The sequence below is a fragment of the Pagrus major genome, chromosome 19 (assembly GCF_040436345.1).
Source record: "Pagrus major chromosome 19, Pma_NU_1.0".
NCBI lineage: Eukaryota > Metazoa > Chordata > Actinopteri > Spariformes > Sparidae > Pagrus > Pagrus major.
This window is the reverse complement of record NC_133233.1, coordinates 3,502,894-3,528,407: the sequence shown is the minus strand read 5'-3', so window position 1 is coordinate 3,528,407 and position 25,514 is coordinate 3,502,894. Positions and strand designations below refer to the sequence as shown.

Below are 25,514 nucleotides of genomic sequence, written 5' to 3'. Positions count from 1 at the left end.
ATGTTTCCAACAATGTTCCAACCCAGAGAAATCCACAAGTTTACTCAAGGTAGTGGTGTGTTTCCTTAAGTTGCCACTGCTACTTATAGGGAATTCGGCAAACGAGACTAAATTTAAGGTGAATAAAGATTTTAAACATTACCTCATCTGTGAACATTTGTGCCTGAGTCACCTCATATAGATTTTCATCAGCAGTGCTGGTTGTTTAATGGTGAATATGTCAACAGTAGGGGTGTGACAATACACTCAACTCATGAGACGAGACACAATGTTGGGTTCACGAGAAAGAGACGAGACGATATTTTAACACTACTTTTAAGAAAACTTCAATGACGAAATAAATGACTGGAAAAACAGTCTTTTACTCTATCCAAAGTCACAAAATGCAAAACAATGCAGGTCCATTTTGAAATGTTTTATTTGTCATCATCTTGTAATGAATGTCGCTTCAGTTCTACTTTCTGACTGAGTATGAATTATTATATGCAGTAAAAGATGCACAATATGTAAGCAGTGTAAACTCAGCTGACTGGCTTCCCTCCTGTATGATTTCTCATGAATCTCTTCAGACCTGATAACTGTGCATGAACTATGTGAGCTTCTAACTTCTAACTGAAGCTGTGTGTGACCTTCTAACTGAACTCCTTTTCACAAATTGAAAGTACAAAATAAAAACTGAATAAATAACAAAAATAAATAACAGTAAGTCTTAAGTGCAAACAATAAGAAATATCGTCACGTTTTAATAACGCGAGATCTCATGGCAAGAGATCTCGTCAGACCCCTAGTCAACAGTGAAGAAATTCTGACGGCAGGAACCTTTGTGTTTATTACTGTAACTCATGCAGTGTTTATCTGCCCCAAACAGCCAGTTTACTTTACCGTACACTAGCCGTAAGCTAACATTAGCGAGCAACAGCACACACCGAAGGTGTAGCCTACTCACTAGAGACTCTGCTTCTCTCTCTTCTTTTTCCCCTCTCCTCTGTGTTACGTTACGTTCTTTAAAGGTGACATATTATGCTCATTTCTGCTTGTTGACATTGGTCCTTGATGTCTAAATGGAATGACAGTAACATGCTTTGGTCGAAAAAACCGAAGGATTGAGCACAGCAGGGGTGTTTACACACCAGTTTCACAGCCCTGCTCTAAGCGGCCGGTTTGAGTGCCTTTCCCTTTAATGCTAATGAGCTACTGCGTGCGCCGCCCACCTCTTCCTGCCGGGCGGAAGACGTGAGGACGGCATCGCGTGACCATGGCAACGAGCTATACACATTTGCGAAGCAACTTTTCTGTGTCCATGCCTGATAGTAGTATACTACCGATAGTAGCACAGCAGACATGTAGCAGCTAACCCCTGTCTCTGGCTCCAAAACAAAGTAGTGATTGCTTTACTGCAGGTAACGTGCAGGTCACTGTCCTTTAGCACAACATGCTAATGAATTAACGTAGCTCACCATCCGCTAACAACCGAGACATTTCACCCCGTCTCCTCTGCGTGTTCACGGCGGAACAGCAGCTCACCGTCCGCTAACAACCGAGACATTTCACCCCGTCTCCTCTGCGTGTTCACGGAGGAACAGTACCTCACCGTCCGCTAACAACCGAGACATTTCACCCCGTCTCCTCTGCGTGTTCACGGTGGAACAGCAGCTCACCGTCCGCTAACAACCGAGACGATTTCATACAATCTCCTCTGCTTGTTCACAGCCGAGCAGTGGTTCACCGGCTGGTTAGAAGCGATAAAATCTCAATATCCTAATTCATTTTCTCAATTCACTGTCATGTTTTAAAAGAGTGCTGATATGACAAATTAACGTTTGGTAATATTAACATTATCGTGAATACTACGGCCAGTAAGCCCAACGTTGATAACTTCGAGTTAGTTCAGCCTCATATTTACATCGACGGTTAGCGTTAGCATTAGCTAATGTGCTAAACGGCCAAAGTAACACAAACTACACTGTTTTTTAAATACTTACAGTTCCATCATTGACAGTGGGTATGGATCCATCTTTTAAGGGACAATCTTGTTGCCAGTCCAGTGTCCAGTCCTGACCCTGGTTGCTGAAGCAGTCCGGCGTGAAGTGACTGGCACAGACCGTAACGCTTTTGCTCACTGAAGCTGGGACGTTTCCCTGATAAATAAAATGTAGCCGCTTCGCTCTGATATCCTCTTTGGTAGGGAGGCCATGTAGCGAAACAGGAGGATCCGTGCATCCGACGACAGAGCAGCAGTGCTCGGCTTTCGGGTTGTACATGGTAGCGGTCAGGCTGTCGCGTACAAGTTAAGCGAGAACGAGAAAATGGCGGATCCTCGTCCAGGTAGCTGGCGAAGTGTGGGAGGAGATAGCCAGCGCCAGGACTGGAGTATGCAAAAGACCGGATTGTTACGTCACAATCCGGTCGAAATCCAAACGGCTCGTTTAGAGACCCAATCCCTGACTCCGGTAGTTTACGAAAAATTGACTTAGTTGTCGAAAAATCATGCTTAAGGGGTGGGGAGGCACTCCGGATACGCAAATATACATACTAAAGCAAGGAAAAAGTGAGTTTTGCATAATATGTCCCCTTTAAGTAAAATACTTACTAATAATACTAATCTGCCGGCCCTCCAGTCAACACTCTGCAAATATTCTTTGTTTTGATAGAGAGCCCCTATTGTGGTACAATAGTGGCACGTACGTTTAAATATTCAGTTTACATTACACTTCATTACAAGTCAAAGAGGTAACAGCATTAAAAACGCTCTCTGCAGAGTCAGAGGCTACAACACTGACTCTGTGACTGTCACACTTAAAACAGACAGCTACTGAAGATTAAAGTGAAACTCTTAGGAGTTCCATCAAAAGTGGCAACTGCTATACACCCCAATGCGCAGTTGGGGTGTATAGCAACTGCCACTTTTGATGGAAAGCTTTTACCTCAAATATTTGTGTAATTGTGCAACCCTAATGAGAATACAGTGAAGGATTGAAAATCTCTCAGTTCTTTGTATGCATTTCAATTATAGCCGCCAGTTTCAATAGAACGTTTATACTAAGTCTTAATATATTGGGTTTGTCTCTTTAAGGTGGTTAATTTGCCATAAAACCTAGGGCTGATTGAGTGTTGAATCTGAATCTGAAGTAGACTATACAAAGTGGCTCCGAAAATTGCTTTAATTCTTTTAAATTTAATTATGTCTCTCTCTGTATCTCCCCCTGTCTCTTTCTGTCTTTCTCTTTTCCTAGGAGAGCACAGTATATAGAGACATTTTAATTAATACTCTGACAAACCTAAAATTGTAGTGATAAAATGTATCATCATCATCATCATTTACATTAAACATCACATTGAACAAATGGCCTCTGTGTCTGTCTGACCAGTCTGCTTACTCTGCTCACTTGTGGCATTCAGGCTGGGACTCTGATAAAACATGTGAAGTTTGGGGAAGGTTTGACCATGTACACTTAAGTTACAACAAATTCCTGTTTCTTGGCAAAATGACAAAATTCAACTTCCTTAAAGTGTGAGTCCTGAAAATGGCCAAAAATGCACTCAATTTTTGCAATAAATTTGAAATGGCCAAATTCCTGCTGGGTTTACCTGTGCACTCTATGATACTTTTTTTCAAAGTCTCGAGGCATTCTATCTGTCTGTCTGCCAAAATTCTTAAACCCCAATGAAACTCATCAAAATTTTGTAGGGGGCACTATTGAGCCATTTTTCATCATGCAATCCTGAAACCTATATCAAATATCACATTTTCCAACTGTTGACATGTGCGCCAAGTTCTGTGAGGTTTCAAGCATTGCTAGCCCCTCAGCAACACCTTCCTGTTTCATGGCGATAGTTTGTCGCTATGGCAATGCCATTTGATGAAAACTCAAAATGTTTGGACGGAAGCATCATTAAGTTCTTCAGTCTTTACTGACCAAATCTGAGATGAAACTGGTTAATCTTCTTGGAGTTATTTGGCACTGAAACAATGCCTGCAATATAGTATGTAGATTTGGGACATGACTCTTACCAAGCACATAACATTTGGGGCAGATTGGATAAAGTATGTGTCAGTTACCTCGAAATTTGTTGCGCTGCAACACCCATGCTGCTCAATGAAAACTCATCAAGGTCTTATTGCAACTGAAAATTGTTTTACGAGGTGTTCCAGACCCCATTTATTTATAACTTTTACAAGGTCACGTGTTTAACAAAGTATTGAGCCCTGCCCCATCTTTGCTTGGAAACAACTGAGCCTTTCAAGGATGCCCCTTTTATACCCAATCATGATCTATCACCATCAGGTTACCGATGAACCTGTTTACCTGTGGAATGTTCCACACAGGTGTTTTTGGTGCCCCCTGTCCCAACTTGTTTGAATGCCATCAAATTCAGGATAAGCATATATTTTCAAAAATCAATGAAGTTGATAAGGTAAAATATTAAATATATTATACAGTATTTGTATTGTTTTCAAATAAATATATGTCAAAGGGGATTAGGAAATGATCACATTCTTTATTATGTTAAACACAGTGCCCAATATTTTGGGAACCTGTAAATATGGTAAAGAAATGGAAGATGAATGTGGCTTACTACTTGGTTCACAACATTGCAGAGATGTGTGATGCAATTCTCTTGCCACTAGATGGTGACTGAATACTATTTTTGTAAAATGCACCTAAGGATTTGAAGAAGCACTACAGCTGAAGCCATATTCCCAAACCATCCTAAAGGGTAAATGTAGCTCTGAACTGGCTGAGTTAGAAGAGACTACTAAAAATAAGAGCTGTGTTAGTCCTAACTTTGGGACTGTTCGGTCATTCACAAAGCATTTTAGCTCTTCAGAAATCACTACATCACTACAATCGACAGTTTATGATGTGTACATTAAACAACCACCTGCAATAAATACATTAATAACACTGATTTTGTTTCAATCACAGCATGACCTGCTGAAATTGATCTATAGAGTTAGTCACTCTTCAGAGCAGAACATTGAGGGACACATTTTAAGGAAGTAGGAAACCATCTTATACTGTCTTTATGGAATAAATCTTACCTCTCCTGCCAGTGAGGTGTACATTTTCCTCCGCTCTTTTCTACTAAGACGTTTTGCAGGCATGTTATCTTGCTCTTCTCATCAGCAGTAACTGCAGAGAATAATAAACAGACAACTTAGAACAGACAGAATGTGGACAAATGTAACAGACAGGAATCATTAGGGAAAGAAATGAGGGACAACAATAAGATTGTGGACTGAATTCAGACCCTGGACATCATGATGTGTCTCGGTCCACTGAAAGCACATTAAACCAGCAGGTCCTTCACAGATTCTATTATTATCAGTATACTGTACATATTTTGTATTGGTGTTATATACAATACAGAACACAAGCGCTGCCTTTGGACAGACCCCGTCAGTGACCATGTTCACTACAATAATGTGCATCAAAGGACATACTTTCATTTTCATTTCTAACAATTGAGTCTGCTCCGCTGAACTTACAATGTTTGCACAGTAATTTAAACCTGCAGTCTGTCTGTTTTAACTGCTCAGCCAAATGTAATCACAAGATGTAATCAATCACTGTTGAGAGCATCAAAACTTAACTAATTACTGTTCCCAGATCTAATGGTTGTAGTTCTTTTGCAAGTTTAATCAACAAGCTTTTTGGGTGTTCTTTATTTATTATCTGCTTTTCTACTTTTTTTTTTTTTACACAGATGTTTTACAGATGTTTTTTTTTATTAAAAAAATGTAAAATATCCTCTGAGGGGAGGACCCCAAATCCAGTGCCAAATACATACACCCAAGTCTTCACAAACCGAGGTACCCACTGGGGATTGAAAAGCAAAAACATCAGCTTTTTTTTATTAAGTTTATACTTAGCTGACTTAGTTACTTTTAGTTTTCAGTCGAACTTTGGTTAGGTTTAGGCAACAAAACTGCTCCGGCTGCATACAACCACAGGCCACGTTAACTGAATATTTTCCTACATTGACAAATTTTTTTTTTAACAATGACAGAAAAATCTGAGAGCTGGCGGTAATTATAAAGGTAAAGACTGAGGGTAATTCCACTCTGGGTGAAAGTAGTATAGCTCCGGACACCTGGGGACAAATAGCATCTGCTTTGATTTAATGAAATGCAAAACCCTTTCAAGCCTCTTTATGGTCTTCAGTTAGCTAATCTGTGACGATTTCAGACATCAGAGGGACCTGTGGACACCCAGGAGGAGTTCAAGATGACATTCAAGTCCTACAATCCACCCTGAGTATCCACACACACACACACACACACACACACACACACACACACACACACAGTGTATTTACCGACCAGCACAGCATGCACATCCAGCTTGAACTCTAGTGACCTTTAACAAGCTGAGCAGGATTCTGCCAGCCTTCATTAAAGAGCACCCCAGAAAATCATTGAGAGCCAGCCTCTATCGAGAAAACTGTGTGAATCTGATATTCTAATCAAACACTGTTGCATTTTTAACATCTATCAAACCCCATGTGGGCCGCTGCTGGTGACAAACCAGAATGCTACAACACTGTGTGGTTTACCTCTTGATTCCACTGGGCACGTCTTTGTTACCGTTTGTAAAAAATAGATTTGGCACAAATTCTCGCTGATGAGACGTGTCGTGGCACAGCCGGTGGAAACACAAGCATTTGTCTAGAACAGCCGTGATCAGCTCTGGCGACTGTATCATGAAATCTGGAGGTTAGTGACACCATCTCCAAAGTGAAATCGGCACACAACGGCATTCTCATTCCACAGTCAGGTGTGTTGAGGTGTGAAAGTAGATGGAGTTTGAACTTCTAGTGTGAGAGAATTGAAAAAGCCAAATAATGAATTCAACTTCATGTGAATCCAAAACCAGTGAGGCTCCTCTCTGATACAAATGTGAAGTAGCAAGACCAAGTTTGGGATGGTCATGATTTTTTGGCATGGTGTAGCAAGACAATGAAAGATCCTGCTGGAAATACTCCTGCTTTGAAAAGTTGATACTGTGTTGAGTAGTCTGCTTCAAGCCGTTGTTATATATAGCAGTGTTTCCCACACATTAATTTATTTGTGGCGGTCCGCCACAATATCAACATTGGCCGCCACATATTGATTTTCATATTGAGAACGCATCCCGTTCTCACTCACTCAAGACAGCGCACCCGTCAGTGAAAAGCATGATGTTATATACTCTGATACAATGGATGGCAGTGTGGTTTTTAGTCCACCGGTAAAATCTTGAGCTTGACCGTAACCTCCTCTGCAAAGAAGACGGCAAGATCAAGCCCCCACAAAGAGCCCCAGGCCTTGAAGCCAGTTTTTGTTGTGGATAATGAAATTATATCCAATAATTCCCCCGGATACCGTAGGTGACACTATGCCAATTGGTTGGTTCGCTGTCTACCACTAACACAAGGAAGACAAAGAGGGGAGGGGGAGTAGAATTGCTGAGCCGGAGGGACAGGAGAGGGATACTATGCTGTGCGCTCTGCTGTGATTGGTTGTTACCTAATCAGTAGCTTACAGTGAAACAAACTGTTAACTCATAAGCTTATGTAACGGGCAAAAATGCAATAACAGCGCACTGAGGATACAAATATTTAAAATAGTGTTACGGCTCACGCCGTATTCGTTAGAGTGTGTGTTTTTTGTCTTGTGTTTTCTGTACAGAGTGAGAGCTCCTGTCTCCTCAGAAGATCGTGTGGCTCCCGCACCTCATTGGTTCCGCATCCCGGCGGTGGCAGAGAGGGATTGGCTGCTCCCGGAAGCGGGACTATAAGAGCCGGCAGTGCCAAGAGGACGTGGTGGATCGCTATCGCGCCGGCATCTACCCAAATTGAGAGAGCTTTGTACTGTGAACATTATTGCTAGAAAATCGTTAGAGTGTGTTTGTGAGCCCGAGTGCGAGAGTGCGTGTGAGAGTGCGTGTGCTCTGGGTAAAACCAGAGCAAGAGTGTTTGTGGTTAGGGAAGCAGTAGGGGTGAGCTGCCTTTTTCTTTGCTTCAGTTTTCTCCTGTTTTTGATTAGGTTAGGGAGTTAGGTTCAGTAATTGTCTTTTTGTTTCTTTCCTTTGTTATAGGGCTTAGATAGATTCGGACCCCTGAGTTTAGATCTGTGTTTTGTTTGTTGTTTTAGGCCTGAGCTCACCCTGAAGCCACGCTTCATCACTTGTATATAGAGCACCTATTCACTGTACATAAATTGCACTTATACCCTTGTTGTAAATAAATTGTTGTGTCACATAACTCGCCTTGTTTGGGTGTCGGTTATTTATGTTAGGCTCGGCTCCCTAGGTCGAGCGTAACAATAGTTTATAATACTTTAGCGCAGTGAGGATGCTGATGTTAAAAAGAGGGGATGAGTGTATAACATAGATCAATCTGAAAAATGACATTAGTCTTTATGGTCAAGGTTTTTTTTATCATGTTGACACTTTTGTCCATATTTACACTCCTTCTCTCTCACTCGTCTACATCAGTCTATTTGTTACGAGTCAGCTTCACATTGTATTTTAATCAGGTGATGGTCTTTATAATGCCTTGTTTATGTGTTGCTGCAGCCCCCTCAGCACCCCAGATCAAGTAGTTTTTTTCACCTGGTTGTCATGTTTATAAAGCCTTGATTAGACAGCACAACTAGGTTAATTATCAAAGATGTGCTTTTAGTAGTCTATCTTCAGATTGTAGTTTCACCACAGCAGACCCACACCAGTAACAATCGCCATCGCGTGACTTATGTACGTAGCTTAACATGTAGTCGGATTCTCTCAACACAGAGTTACCTTTCCTAAATCCTCTTGAACTCTCCTTGAAGTCACCTCTCCTTGACCTCACGATATTTTCCTTCAGGGTTAAGGAAAACTGGTTATGAAGTGGCTATTCGACCGTAGGCCTTGAAATGTCGCTGCTTCCATCTTTTATTTCATTTCTTTCAGCTTTAGTCTCCTATTGTTTATCATTTTGATGTTAAACTTCAGAACAGGGGTCGTCAACCTTTGGCACCCGTCCCGCGGGTGGCACGCCGCGGCATAAACACTGGCACGCTGGCACCTCAGTGTTCCTCATTTTATGTGTGTCCTGATTTCATGGGTTTGAGTGACAGCTCCCGCCGCAGCGCTGCAGCCGCAGTCCCGCTCACATCCCCAGAGACCCACGCACATGATGTTGTCAACAATGCCAACACCGGCTGCTAAAAAGGCCAAAACTAGTCAGCTGCTTTGATGCTATCAAGGCCTTTCTGGCTGAAAAGGGCCAAAAAGTATCCAGAACTGGAGGACGAGAAGTGGATTGTGAAACTTATGTTTCTGGCGGACATTACGAACGGGCTCAATCTCAGACTGCAAGGTGCAGGACAAACTGTTTTGGACATGTTTGAGACATTGACGGCTTTTGTCGGTAAGCTGGCAGTATTCTCAGGTGACATTTCCACCTCCGCTTTCCGCTACTTCCGACACCTGAGAGAGCTGTCCTCCCAGCGCAACATCAGCACCGCTGAAATAACCAGGTAGCCTACATGCGTGAGGTGGAGGCTGAGTTCACAACGCGATTTGTGGATTTTAAAAGGTACGGACTTATGTTCTTGTAGTAACTCACACTGGAATCATGGTATCTCAGGAAGAATGGGTTTACTTCAACTTTAACTGGAGAAAGGCAGGTAGGGTACACATCGACACACATCACATTAGGATGACCCCGAACATCAACAACACTCACTTCCTCTATGTGTGTATTGTGGTTCTCTCCACCAACTGCGCCACCTTGTGGCCTTCTCATTACTACAGTTCTCTTTCTTGATCAAGCCCAACAGCTTTGATGGACATGATTTGGATGTGACTCTGATCGACTGAATGGATACAGGGGACATGGAAATGCAGCTGATTGAGCTGAAGAGCTCAACAGTGTGGGTGACCAAGTTTGCAGAGCTCAGAAAACAGTTGGAAGCCACACCAGTGCAAGATCATGGAGCCCACATCCTCACCTGCTGGGCATCTGCACATGAGAAATTCAGCTGTCTCCGGGACATTGCAGTGGTGCTGCTGTCAGTCTTCAGGTCAACATATCTCTGTGAGCAAGTGTTCTCACACATGAAACATGTGCTCAGCCCCGCCCGCAGTCGGAGCACTCTGAGGCATGTTTGCAACTCAAAGTAACTAACTACAAGCCCCAGATCACAGAGCTCAGCCAAGCAAAGCAGGGCCAGGGATCACACTGACTATCTAGTAGGCATCTGATCATTTGATGTTATTATTAAGCTTGAGCAGATGCAGATTTTAAGACAAGGCACTGTAGCCTCAGTTTTGGTTTGGCCTCTCTTCCCAGACAGAGCAATATGTTTATTAAAAGCAGTGTTTTTTTAAGATGGTTGATGGTTGGTTTGGCCTCTCTTCCCAGAGCACTATGTTTATGAAATGTTTATGTGTTTTGAGATGTGCTATGGATGGAATAAAATTCCAGGTATATTGGAAATGTTTTTGTATATTGTGTCATAATTTAACTTTGCGTTATTGTTGATAATGGCACACTAGATGAGAAGAAAATTTCAAACTGGCACTCCATGTCACAAAGGTTGCCGACCCCTGCTTTAGAAGAAGACAACTTGAGTTGAATAGTTGCTGTGAGAAATAAAAACACAATGTGTTGCAGTTGTCCTGTAGTGCTCCTACACTCTCGTTCATGGGCTGTCATTATGTTCCTATTGGTAATGGCAGAGTCTCGTGGACATCTAGTGATTAAATTCTGTATTACTGGTCCAGTCTTAGGCCTTCTATCAAACCGGTTTGAAAATGTTTAAATCAGAACAATCCTAGATAACACTACTGTTGACTCGTTAGAAGAGAGAAGGCCCTAGGCATGCGCCAAGAACAGGCCTACCTGTGCCTAGATCCAGCCCAGCTTTTTAAGTATGATTTCAACAGGTGCCCAATTCTTATATATCGCATCTTCAAAGTACGTACCCTAGAGTTTAGGTTTTTGCACTTCCATGAAGTTGAGGGTCTTGTGTAAGGCTGTTACGTGCTATGCAGGGGCAGAGGGTTTGTTTTCTTTCTCCCTCTCTCCTCTGTCTCTCCCTCCCCTAGTTTACCTTCAGGTGCTGACAAGGTGATGAGCTGCACCTGAGAGACCATGAAGCCACCGCTCCCTGTTGCAGTAATTTCTGCCATGGCCGATCACCTGTCTGGAGGCCTAATAAGAGGGAGTCTGGCTGAGGAGCTCACTCTCTCTCATTTTGCATTTGGTCCTCACATAATACAGATGCTCTGGCAGACTTGGTTTAGTTTTGGATTTTTAAAGGTATGTGGTGGGAGAAAGGAGTTAGGTAAGTTGGGGTGCCCTGTACATTTCATCACGTAGTAAACTCTTTCTAAAAACACGAGTTTAGCGGTGGATGGATGCCACTTGTGTATCATTTTGAAAGTTGTTTTGAACTCTCCTTTTTTAGAGAAGACAGAGGTTTTTGTGTTGTGTTTTGAATAAGAATTAGTATAGGCCTTGTTTTGTTTTATTGATTTCATTGCTTTGGCACTCCACCTCCCTCCTTTCCTCCCCCACATTTTGTAGACCAAGTTGTGAGTTAAGTTCATCCTCATTAAAGCATTTTTCTTTAACCGTTAACTTTGTCTTGTCTGAATCCTTGGTTTGTCGTGTTGCCATTCCCTGTTCCCCCTGGACAATAAGAAGGGACGTAACAAAGACAAATTAAAAAAGTGGTTCAAGAGGCTGAAATATGACTTTGGGACAAGGCCTAGTTCCTAAGATCAGTCAGATTCCAAAAACACTTGATCTGACACTTCCCAGGAGACAGCATCTGTACATTAGACTCTACCTGTCTGTTATCTTCCAAACTCCATAACACCCTTTCAGTTTAAACAAACTTGTGGCCTAGTCTCTAGGCTCAAGATGACCCCAACCCACACCTGATGACATCACTATGACTTCATCAGGGTAATCTCTTCAAACTTGACAAAGCTCCTCCAGAGACACAGAAGACGTTATACAATAGTTTTGTCAGTAACCTTCTGTTCATGGTGAGTAAGCTGTTCTTCCTGACAACATTCACAGTAACTTAGCAAATTAAGCATGTATACTGTTTCCTGTGACTCAGATCAAGATACACATAGACCAATGGACAAACAAGGCAACAAACGAAGGTGCTATGTTCGATGGCATAGGCCGATATGGACGTGGTTGACTGACATCAGCTTATCGGTAAATAAGGTGGCATTCACCAATGCCAGTGGCCAATGTAAAACTGTTGTGTTTCATTCATTTTGCTGGGTACATGTGCTGACCAGCCCCGCCGCCCCACAGATGCCGGAAATGCCAGTGGAGTCAGAGTAGTCAAGTACTAAAGTACTAAACTTCTGTCTCAGGAAAAGATAAGCAACGTGCACCAAGATATTCCAGTGACATTTACGGTGAGAAGAAGCTGACTCAGACCGCTGTTTTAGAACAACAAAGTCCACATTATTAGAGGCTGTAAAAGAAACACTTTTCTCTAATAGAGTCCGATCCCATTTTGTGTATCGCGGCCTCACTGTATCCCAGCTATAAGGACTGCTACTTTGATGTTAAACAACACGCCAGCAGCACTTTACGTGCAGCTGATGGACAGGCCTGCTGCCGGAGCTGGAAATGAGACCGAGGTAAGATGCACATTACACAGGGAGAGAGAGCTGATCAACCACTGATGCCGTTTTTTCATTACAACTGTCGGCCTGGCTCTACTCAGTTTAACTCGGTGCAGCAGAGATTTGCATTTCCACCACAACTGGGCTACCTGCTAGAAGGTGTGTCTTAAACCAATTTGTATTGATTTGTATTGATCCCCACAGCACTATCAAAGAATCACCACTTAAAATGTGGCTCCACTAATTAAGTTCCAAACGCGTTTCAATTTATATATATTCTTCACAATAAAAGCCCCCATTATTTAGTGCATTTAAAAGCTGTTATTATGAAGTAACATCACAGGAAATGTTGTTTTCAGCAGCAGTAACTAAACATGACTCCTGAAACAGCTGAAAGTGAACATGATGAAACAGTTAAAAACAGCAGATGTTAAAGTACAAACAGGACGAGAGAAACTAAAGAGATTCAGTTAAGAAGCTACGAAAGTACTGAGCGCGGAACACACTGACGTCTTTCTCTCAGGTTTCCTGCACAGACATGAGTTGAGTATCGATTTGCAACACACATTTGTTTTAGAGGGGAGTTGGGTGCTTGTTACAGACGGGTGCTTATTACAGACTGGCCGCAGTCATGAGACATCACCGCAGCTCGCTTGGAGGCGAGGCAGGCCGGGCTTGGCCCTTCTCTGGAGCAGGTCCATCACGGATGGGCTCGGCTCAACTCGGCACAGTAAAACTGCTGATGGGAAAGTAAATCAGTGCAGCTCTGTTTGACTCTGTGCGGCCAAAAGTGCTGGTGGAAAAACAGCAAGAGAAGGCATGAAGGGACTGGGCACAGTCCACTCTGCATAACATGTTTTGGAAATTCTGGAGGGAAATGGACAGGTAAAGGCCAAGTAGGAGGGTGTCACAGCATCTTTTTTGCTTTTCTAATTGCTTTTACATTCATTTAAATATTTGTATGTTATACAAAGAGAATGTATTTATTGGGCAAAGTCCTGAAAAACTCTCTTCATTGAGTTTTATTGCAGGATAAAAAAGCATTTGAAGGAATTATTTTTCAAAAAGTTTATGTTAAAGGTTGTTTTATAAATTTGTATGATTGACTCTGTGCCGTTGTGCAGATAGTGTAATCAAGGGCTGAATGGCTTTAAAACAGTTCAGTTATTCATTCACTTTGTTTCCTTGACAAAAAAGGGTGATTGAATAACAACAAAAACACAGATTTCAAAATATCAGTATCGGTAATTGGCCGAATTGTTATTTTAAACATCGGCATTGGTATCAGCCCAGAATTTCCATATCTGTGCATTTCTACTGTAGACCAAGTCACTGTGACGTCGTGGTAACAACAAAAGTTACTTAAAACTGGTGTTGATTTGCATTCTGGAGACACATTTGTGGTCAACTGTTGATGTTAATGTTAGGCTATAAACAGACTGCATTGCCGTTGCATGACTTAAACGTCACCACCACAAATTACTATACACGCTTTCTATAAACTGATCAGTGTACAAGTTGTAAAGTTAGAGTTAGAATAGTTTGTAACTAAAGTCATCCTGTAAAGACGGATGGAGTAGATGAGTCTCACTGTGATCACATTTAATGTCCCGACAACCTTGTTAGCCGCTGTTTTTAAGACACGTAAGCGCTTAATAGTTAAATTGTGGGGCATTTAATGATATATTTTTGTCATCGAACAAAACGTGTAAATATCTTGTGGTAACCACAAACCTTATTTCAGGCATTTAACCAACAACCAATCAATAAACCCATAGACTTTGAAACGAGGGAACCGGAAGTGCATAAATGCTAACTGATGTTAGGTTTTAGGAACTACACCACTCTTTACTATCTGCTCACATACCTTGCGAGAAGCTGGAACCAACTGTCAGAAGTCTTACACAGAGATAAACTAAACGATCATTTTGGACCTGACAAAAATGTTAAAAAATTATTAATTCACAATAATAATGTTTTTAAGGAAAAGAGATACTTGCATTTACTGCACCTTTCCACATGCTATGCATTAGATGTATACACTTTGAAATAGCATCATTAAAACTGAAAATTCAATTGTATATAAGCCTCAGTGTGATTCAGGGGTTTTCTACCCGGAAGTTATTGTAAACATAGTGATTCGGTCTAAACTACTGTACATCACCAGAGATACAAGAGAGAGAGAGAGAACCGCGTGATAGATCAACTCAGTTTAGCCTACTGTACTTTGTAGAAAATAGTTCGTCCTTGTTTAGAACATTGTGACAGAAATGAAAGGCACATTTGTTTTAATTTAGCTACTGCTTATCATTGTGATGATAACTGCCAACCTGACACAGACGAGCTCTCTGTTACTGCTCCACAGTGTGTGACACACTGCTGCACTTCCTGCTCGAGTGAGCCGGTCCGCGGTGGACACAAGCGGCTGTACAGCTGAAGGACACCGGGGGGGAGAGACTCCTACCTTGGACAGTTCCAGGAGTTTCTCCGGAGACTCAACCGAGTAAACGACAGCAAATGACAGCAGTTTAAGGTTGACAGAAACAATGTCCGGTGCCTGCAGCCGTCACATCACCCGGTCCCACCGGCTCGGGTAGCTTCCTGTTATATCCTCACACTTTACCGCATCTTCGTTATTTTAATTACCGGATCCTTGTGCTGCATGCACGGGGTTCCGCTGCGAACACGCATGCGCGGCTCAGGTCCGTCTGTGGTGGCTGAGGTGGATGCTGCCTTCAAGTCATATCGGAAATAAGGTGAAACAGAGTAATGGTACAGCAAATATACATGAAATAAATTCAAATGTAAACATTTTAATCCATCAAAATGTCTATGTTTTAACATTTGAGAGGTGAATCAGTGTTTCTAGCCTTTACAAGCATTAATATGGTGTTTGAAGAGCAACAACAACACTTGCTGACTTTCAAATTATTATTAAACATAGAATGGAGAAATGAAGGTCATTCTAAATAAAATTGAACTACTATATAACTATTACATAGCCTGTACATGTTTTACCTTTTTTTCTATTTGTCTGTTCTTAGTCATTAGTTTCAGCCGTTGTTCTTAAATATTGGTCTTTGTCAATGTTATAATCACTGTCTGGAGTGGCTGCTTGTCTATATCTGTTTTAGTTTATGTCAAGTCCTATCTGTACACTGCATTGGTTATATTTTAATTAGATGTAACAATGCCTACATGTATTGTCCCGGTCACATAAACTGATAAATGAATAGAATGTATTTAACACAAACTTCCACATGTTTGCTCACCCGACGTTTGGCACATTTTAATGATAACTGTTCCTTTCTGACATACGGTAGGCTATATCTTTAATTTGAAAATAAATCCTTAGAAAGTTGTTAATTGTACTGCTTTAGCTCCCGGACACATGTATCTGACCTAATCTTTAATGTGCAACAGGTTGTCTTTTGTCTTCAGAGCTATGAGTGGACCTTAGAGTGGTAGCATTATCCCTATCTGTGTCTGTTCCAGCAGCAGTAACAAGAGTCTCATTCACACACACACACACACACACACACACACACACATGCACACACACACGCACTGACTCACTGTGCATGTGGTGTCCATTTACCAGGCCAGCACTGGGAAGAAACTTTGGCAAGCAGTTAATGTGTCAAAGCTGAGATGTTAAACCTCACACTATACCACAGGCTGTGATGGCAGCTTGTTTTATCACAACAAGTCTCACACTGAAGTGTTGACAGTTAAAAATAATTAGAAGAGCACTGTGACCGCCGCCAAGGCCACTCTTCTATAATATGCAAATCTGCAAGTGCAACCAATATGTTCGGAAATATTTCCAAATTTATTTGTAATGCTAAAATTATGGTTGTGCCTAGCTGAATCTTCATGTTCTCAGCTGTGTATTTAATACGTACCTCTCAACTGGAAATATTTCACATGCTGAACATACATTTGAAACACTTTGTACATATGAACAGTACATGAAAATAAATACAAAATGCTTAGACTGAAATAACTGATAACTGTTATCAAAAACAGTTCTTGTGAAACCACTAAATGTTCACGATAAAATAATGTTTTACCTTGTACAGTTAGTGTGATAAGTGTGACGTTTCCATGGCCACACCTTAGTTTGAGAAAAAAGCAGTGTTACATTTGTGGTGATGTTGTCTCTGAGTGCTCCATAACCACTGCTTTATGTATGAAGTTTGACCGGCTAGGCTACATATGTAGGTTAACCCAGAGAGTACTGGTCCCTGTGAATGTGGACTGCGACATGGAGTCATCATGTTTCTACAGTTGGCTAATATGCTTTGGCACTATTGCACTTTTCTACCATCTACTGGATGTATGTATTTATTCGGCCAATGCTAAATGCCCAACTCGCAATGTTAACTAAAGTGAAAATAATTTGTGATTCAGATCTGCTGCAAAAATGAATGGGTGCTTCCTTGGCCCAAGTTTCCTGAAAATCAGATCAGTAGTTTTTTCAGTAATCTTGCTGACAAACAGACAAATAAACTAACTGAAAATATAGACTGCTTCTCTGAGGTAATTAGCATACCAACAAATGGTTTTTGAACTTTACTACTCAGGTAAAGTGCTTCATCCTATAAGGAGTAATTAAGTTCCTTTAGTCTGCCGTAACGTGTCTAGATAAGCACAATAGTTATTGAAAAGCTGTGTATCGTGTTCACTGTCACAGAAGAGAAACAAAAAGTACCCGTTCATGAAATATTTAGACAGTATCCTTCTGCAGTCTTTACACTGAGTTGCATCAAAACTACCACAGATAAATGACACTGAGCTAGCTAGATAACCATGGTGATGGTGGTGTCATGGTCCAGCACTGGGTTGCACCAGCTGTGCGTATGTTGACACGTAGCCTAGTTTGAAAGTCATTTCTAACTTAGGATGGAGTTTCTACTGACATTGTTAGGGTTGCACCTACTGAAATAGTTCCAACGCCGGCATAAGTTACGACTTATGGAGGAGCAACGTTATAGTGTTGGCAAGCAAATATATGTGATTAGATAACTTTCTACAGTTAGCTACTAATTAGTTGTTGTTTTTTAATTTAACAGTTTGCAAGTGTAGCCTCATTATGTGCTCGTCATATTGTTAGATCTTCATCTGCCCATAATAGGGCTGTTGTAGCTGATGGTTTCACCTATAGATGGCACTTTTGTTATGTAGATTAAGGTTGGAGGCCATAGTTATCACCTGATCATTATGCTTGTTGATTAACAAAAGTGAACAGAATGTTTTTTTTCAGCTGTTAGACCTTTCACTGATTGGACACAGGAAGTGAAAACGTCATTTTCTGTGACAACATTTTGGTTAGTTGGGACATTACACCTGAGTGGTTTAAATGTTCCTTACACCTCTGTGGTGCAACCAAACAATGACACAGTTTAAGTATCACACTAACTAGTTTCAACATATCAGTCAGTGTGGACTATGAATTCAGAAGACTCTCCTTGTGTGTCATCTTTTGTTTTGCACTTCCTGTCTTTGTATTTTTCCTGCCTGTTTTCTTCTTCACCTGTGTTTGATTAGTTATTAGTTATTAGTTATTAGCCCTGTGTATTTAGTCAGTGTGTTTCCCCATTTCAGTTGTCAGGTCGTCAACATTTGTTCCACAGTCCTGTGTTTTCTCCTCATGTCTCATCAGTGTTCCTGCTTTTGTTCCCTGTGCCTTTTCCTGTTTGTTGTCAGTCAAGGTTTTGTATTTCTCTTTGTGTTGTTATCAGATTTGCCCCAGAATGCTTCTTCTGTTTTTGTTGCCTGTTAGTTTTTGTTCTTTGAATTTCACCTGTATTTTATAGAGCTTGCCTTCTGGTTTTTCAACCTGGCTTGGTGTCTTGCATTTGGGTCCTTTTTTAAAAAACCTGACAGGTGGTTTTCTGGTTTCTGAAATATTTAGGGTACACTAAAGTTACCCTAATGTATGGTAGAGGATTCCAATCCCATCCTTGTAAAACATTTTCTGGCAAAGCATTTGCTAGGTGCTATTCACCTGCTATTTAAACATCTCAGCAATGGCTGCGCAGGTTAACTGAGAAGAATGCTAAACTCATGATTTAATAAGATAAAGGAAATGGGAAACATGCATTCAATTCACATGATACACAGATGGATAGCCAGGGCCTGGCAGGTACATGTGTACTGTGGGTGTTTGCAGTACACTGTTTTGAAACCAGCATGAGTAAAATTAGTTTGAACTGAGTATCAGAATCAAAATTAAAATGTCCTAATGATTCCTTTGGAATCAAAATTTGGGAACCACTTTTCGATACCCAACTATATATGTGGTGAGATCCGACACTGACCATGCCTCCACATGATGGTGGTAACATCTGCTATGTTTTCTCTGGAAAGCTTTTACAGTCTTCAAGTGCCCTCATAAATATTCAGTGGTGTTGAGGTCAGGTGACTGTGGAGGAAAGTCCATGGCAGTCATTGACAGTATATCTCCAAAGTAGTATGTGTTCCATTCATTCCATCACAGAAGACAAATTAAATTAAATCATATGTATGTAGGCTATATATGAACACTGTAGTGTGGTCTAAGATGCGTGGAGGGAGGGACAGAAAAATATTTATCTTGTGTGAGCAAATGCCTAAATTGGCCTATTTGTGGCTCCATGGTTCATCAGTGTTGAATGAGGAGAAAGCAGAAGGGAACCTGTGTGTCAGCTGGTATTAATCTCTGCGCACAGCAATCTCACAAATAACGGCTACTGGTGTATGAATGAGATAACCTGTTGTGAGAGGCCTGGATATGGAGCATGTCAGAAGGACGTGATGATACAGGACCTGCATGTTTTCCAAAATGCGCTGACATGATGTAGACCTACTACGAAAATGATTATTTTCTTAAATGTGTGAAAGTGACAGAATCCTGGCAGTCATTCTGATCCATCCATCGTCGGTGCCAGCAGTCAAACCTGTATACTGTCGTCTCCCCTCCTCCCCAGTGCGCCTGCGCTCCCTCTCCTCCTCCCTCCTCCCTCGATCGCTGAGGCTCCGTTCTCTACCAGACAGCTCATCGGAAGACATGCACAGAACCAAGTCCGGGGCTTCTCACAAGCAGAGGTAAAGGGCCGCGCAGGTGTGGGCACCGGGAGCCTGGACCGGATAAGACCGCCTGTTGTCCCGAGCATCCCGCTACACACCGCGCCATGGAGAGCGTCTGATCACGACAGGACGCCTGCTGGAGAGCTCAGTCATTCTATTCGTCGTCACATCTTGGAATTTGTTTAGATATCTGGAGGCCTGACCATGTCTGCGCGAGAGAAGGGGATCCTGACCAAAGACAGTGTCAGCCTGCTGCCCTGTTTCTATTTTGTGGAGGTGGGTCGATGCTGCATGCTCTGTGTCTAACAATCCTACAGCACAGTGAGGATGGAGTCTAGTCTGGTCGTATCACCAAAGGTCCATTACTGAGAAGATGGGCTTCCTATGACGACCAGCTGAATGTGACTGATACTGTTTCAGTATGTAGGGCAAAAGAATAATGTCAACGTTAGACCGCAGTACAATGTTTTCCGCAGGTGAAACGTGTATATTAAAGCGCGTCGAGGTAAATCTCCTCCAATAGAAGCTGTATATATAGGCTGTATATACTATATATAACATCATTCAACTGAACGTGCATGAAGCCACCTGTACTCATCATGTAGAGAAATGGCTGGATTTACACTATTTTAAAGAAATGCATTGCTGCTTTTAGTATTTCCTCTTTGTTTTCATCTATTACACATGTCCACAATGTGACAGCACAGTAAAGAAGTTGTAGACTGTTTATATTCAGCTGGACAGAGGTCTGCTGTCTGAAACATGAACACAGTGAAGTAAATGCACATGCACACACTCTTTTTTTCTGTGTTATTCCAGATTTGGTTAACTTTCCCTACAGATCCAGCAGAAGACCCCTCAATCACAGATTCAAACACAAATCATTTGATGGTTTATATCATATTTACAATGCAGTGGACATGCTGAAAATAGCTGCAGCATCAAAACTGATTTTTCACACAGGCTAAGTAGATTAACGCAGTGCTGTGCAGAAGGAAAACATGGTGAGGACATTTCCCCAAACACAATGGCAGACTTCAGTCGGAGTTGCCAGGACAAAATGTTAGCAGTTAATACGTTAAACCATAGAAGTGTTCAAATGTGTATGTGTCATAGGCTACCGACCATAGTGATATGTCTACAATACAGGTCACCGAGGTCCAGATTCTTTTTATCTTTTCTTACTTTTCTTTTTTTTTTTTTTAAATAGAGGCTTTTTTTTGATGGAGCTGCCTTGTTAATACCTGTTAGACTCTGTTGTCTTATACTTAAGTGAACAAAAAAAATCCACAGTCAAGTTGTCCTTCATTCAGGCTCTCCTGCACAGTTAGCTGTCTTAGTGAGAGCTGTCAGTTTAATATGCAGAGACAGTGGAGTAGAGTAGCCAGAAACTGTACTCAAGTATTAGTACTGTTACTTTACAAAAACAAGGTGGCCTGCTCAAGTACAAATAGAGGTAGTGATCAAAATAGCTACTTCAAGTAGAGAACATAAAAGTACTAAAAATGAGTCATGAGTAATTTCAAAAATACAATAAATAATACTGTCTTTTATTTGATGTGAATCTGATGGATCTGTTTGCTTGTTGTCTCCTATATTATGTAATGATCCTGAAAATAAATTAGCAAATTGTGTGTATGTGCATAATAGATTGTGTCTGTTATGCCAAAAAAATAAATATAAAGAGTGTCAAAATGTTACCATGTCCTTAAACTTTGATGAATCCAGTACAGATGACCCCACATCTGGTCTGTCCAATCACATGAAGACAGTAAGATTAGAGATGTGGCTACATCAGTCTGTTATCTTTATGAAAATGTTTCATATCAGACGACTCATCTGACTTCATGTCTTCACTTTTACCTGAAGACCCTCTGTGGTTGAAACATGACATCAGTAGTTTGTCTTTGTTTCACATGCATAATTTGGTCTCTGCTTTCCTCTTCATCAGACTACACCACTGGGCGTGACTAATTAATGCACATGGTAGCTTGAATATTTCAGCACATTACAGCAGAAAGCAGGATTAATAGTAGTTTTGAAGCATGTATGGTGTGTATACATTGAACTTACTTACACGTACTGCTCTGTGTCAGCGCAGTGCTCTGATGACTCCACAGCTGCAGCCTGCTGCACTGAGCACTATAACTGATCTATAAATATTAGCGGTCAGCACGATCTGAAAACCATCCTCCTGCTGCAGCTTCTGTCATGATGCTGCTTTGAACAGTCAGGTGGAGGCGTGGCTGTGGTAGAATAACAGAGCGCCAGCAGACCTGGGACCAGCTGACCAACTCCTAATGTACTGTGAATTAATTTATAAAATAATAGATAAATAAAGGTAGAGCTGCCACACAGACACTTAAAGGACTAAGCAGACGTTTCAACTCCTGATTATACAGTTACATAGCGTCGATTTTTTATTTTAATATTTAGGAATTAACTACCGAGGTCTGGACCTCGGTGACCTCATAGCTGACTACGGCCATGGCTTCATGTTCATAACGTAACTTTCATGTTGGGAGGTAGAGGGTGACTGTGGCGGGGTAGCAGGCAACAAGGCTGTGACCTCTGTTTGAATCTGCGTTTCATCATTTGTAAGTGTCACACCACTTGGAGACAATGTTTGTGTACTTTGCCAACATTCATTCAGGCATCGGGTTTCAGACATAACGTCAAATATGAGTCAGTGGTGACGGGGTAGTGCAACCATGATGGATGTGGATTCCTTTGTAGCAACAGTGTCTGGAGAGATTTATTACATTGTATTTTTATGAATATCTTGTTGAAAGGCTCATTGTAAAATGATTGAAATGGACTGATGATTTCAAGCATTAATTACAGATTGCATGCAGCTTGTGGTGACTGTCACTCGTTCCCCTGCTGTGCACTTTATGCATGCCCCAGTTCACCACTGGCCTGTGGCTCTCCAATCATATATTATAGAGTATCCTCTGATACTGGATGATGGATGCTGTTGGGATGACTGCATCATTCCCATGGTTTTCTCTGGTAGCGGTGACTTGTACAGGGGATTCCCTTGATTTTGTTTTGTTGTCGGAATCCTTCATTTACATTTCAATGCACTCTCACTACAATTAGAGTGAACAAGAAACGTCAGCCTGGAGCTTTTCAAATTGCCAAAGCTGCTGCTCACTGAAGGATTTCTTGCCCTCGCTTTTTACAAACAGCAGGAAACATTTAAACTAGGTCAGTGCTGAAAGTTAATTCTACTCAGTGAACTACAGCACTTGTGTGTATAATTAGGCCCGCTCAGGCTCATTCCCTTAGTGTGTGTGCATGCGTGCGTGTATCTGTGTGTGTGTGTGTGTATGTGTGTTAGTGTGTGTGTGTGTGTGTGGCTGGTTTTCAGAGAGTTGAGGTGGTGGCCCGTTCAGCTCAATCCCATCCTGCTCTCCTGTCAGCTGTGACCACCATGTCCCACAATAGACGTGGAGAGGAGATCAAAGTGTGCCAGTCATGATGTGTCCCTCCTCTCTGGAGTGACTTCTCTCTGCAATCAGCAGTCAGACTCTTCATCCATCATATGAGTTCTTAATGCTGATAGCTTTAGAGTCAGACATAATCATAATCTCACATCAGACCTACACATAGTTTTGCTTTGGCATATAAATTAGCATACGCTAGAGACAATATATCATATTTCCAGCACCAGTTTACATCACACATCAGTTGTTCTAAGTTTTATTTCAGTAGCATCTTGCTATACCGCATACAAATCTGATAAATAAGACACTTTCTGAAGTAAACTGCCTCATTTAGCTGTTCCTGTTGTGTTAATAAAATAATAAATACAATAAGTTGTTAGGCCTAAATAAATAGAGCCCCTGAAAACTGCACACAGCACAGATGTGAGCCTTTAAATTAGCATCCTTCATTTATACAATTGAACTTAAAAACTGTCCTTTTAAACCCTTTGACTTGACCTCATAAATGCGCAAAATAAAATGTACAAAATAATGAATAAAATACAAACATTATGAAATAAATTACATTTAGCGGTTCCTGCTCATCGAATTAGTGCTATGAGAATAAATATAATAGAAAACATCATGATATATGTATATGCTGCCCTCCTCTGGCACGCAACCTCTCCACCTGTGGTGGCCGTATTAAAACCGAGTGGGAGATTTGAGTTTTGACCCTTTAGCTTGCTGTAGCTCTTCAGTGTTGAAGCTACACAGTAGAAGATTGAGTTAATAATGTGAAGTCAGCAGTTATAGGTCAGTTTCCAGAACATATTAGATACTGTATATACCTGTAAATATGAGAACACGTTTTATTTGAGTGTGTGAGATAAAACAGATCTAATATACTTTTATCGTTGCCGTGATGCTAACCCCTGTTAGTGCGTTAATGGGATCCCATTATGTGTTAGCATCGAGCTAGCAGGCTAAGTGCTTGTTATATAAAATGTATTTGGGAATCAAAGACTGCATACTGTAATATTTACTCGTAGACAGTACGCAGTTTACATTCTGTTGGTTTCATACCGAGGTTTTGGACATAAAACGTACCGGTACCCAACCCCACTAGCAGAGTACGGTGTCAGCACATTTTGCACTGCACAACGTAATGATGGGATCATAAGTGTACAACATGATGACATGACAGAAAGAAGCCTTAGCTTTCTGCTACAAAAAGAATCAATTCTCTAGCTGTTATGTTTTTTTTATTCTCGATCAATTTAAACATACTAAAAATGAATGTTCTTGCACCACCAAGTGTTGTCTCCATGTTTTGCACCGTATGTAACAAAAAGTACCGTAATATGACAAGATGAATTCATCACAAGTGTACAATATGATGTGATTAGCTATTGTAGTTTTTATATTATAGCTTGATTTAAACAGGATCATGCAAACAGTGATCTTCTGCAGCCAGTTTGGGGCCGCTCGTTTTCATGGGATTAATGTGAAGACTATTTACAAGTTGAAAGTTGGTTATTGTGATAACTCTTAAATCATATGAAAGCAGTATGATGAAACCCTGTTTCCTATGTTCAAGCTTTGTGGGTGGGATTAAGAATGGGGATATTTTCCTCCCAATTACATAACTAACTGTAGCTACATAGCTACATCACTGCCGACAAACTTGCAACAATTGTGGATGAGACTGAAGCAGCTGTACAGCTTCTTGTATGTTGACATAAAGAAAAAAACCTTAAATCATCATATTTCTTTGAATGATGTGAAACAACGAGTGCTGTTAACTGTGTGACGAGACATACGTCAATAACTAAAGTGGTGAGGAAAACAAGTTTATTCAGATTTACAGACTGCAACAAACAAGCACAAACAGGAAAAGCTGAATATTATCCAAGTTAATAATATACCAAGGTATGAGAATTAATCACATCAATAACAAAAACAAATTCTATTTTCTCAGTTAGTATACACCCTCTTTTGCCCTTTGAAAAAATCATAGTTGCCAGAGCTTTATCACATCCGTATTACATATTCTTTACAATCATTTTAACATATGCTCGGATGGTGTCCCCTGAACTGCAGCCATGTTTTGAAGCAAGTGAAAAATGTTAAATTGCATAGTGGGACTGTTAAAAAGTAAAGTAGGTACATATGCCACTGATGTTTGTACTTTTCTTTTTTTTTTGTTATTAATTTTTTTTTAATTTTCTTTCAATTAAATATTCAACACACAGACTAAAAATCTGTTTATGAGTTGAGAGGAGTACGACTTGCCTGTGAAAAGCCTGTGGCTCTGGAGGACCTTTGTCAAGTCTGAATAAATAACCCTGATGATGTCATAGTAATGGCATCTGGGTTAACTCAG

At 41.0% G+C, this 25,514-nt stretch overlaps 2 protein-coding genes across 2 annotated transcripts in view; one reads left to right on the top strand and one right to left on the bottom strand.

Annotated features, from left to right (window-relative positions):
* Positions 1-15,174, bottom strand: part of plppr5b (phospholipid phosphatase related 5b) — a 158,254-nt gene extending 143,080 nt beyond the window's left edge. The window contains exons 1-2 of the mRNA XM_073488533.1: positions 15,094-15,174; positions 5,045-5,135 (exon numbers count right to left, since the gene is read on the bottom strand). Coding sequence (XP_073344634.1) covers positions 5,045-5,107 — 63 coding nt within the window. The 5' untranslated portion in view covers positions 5,108-5,135; positions 15,094-15,174. The remainder of the gene's footprint in view (positions 1-5,044; positions 5,136-15,093) is intronic.
* A 4,730-nt stretch (positions 15,175-19,904) lies between these two features.
* The window catches only part of plppr4b (phospholipid phosphatase related 4b), a 52,722-nt gene continuing 47,112 nt past the window's right edge, over positions 19,905-25,514 (top strand). The window contains exon 1 of the mRNA XM_073488675.1: positions 19,905-19,976. Within this exon, the coding sequence (XP_073344776.1) occupies positions 19,905-19,976 (72 nt within the window). The remainder of the gene's footprint in view (positions 19,977-25,514) is intronic.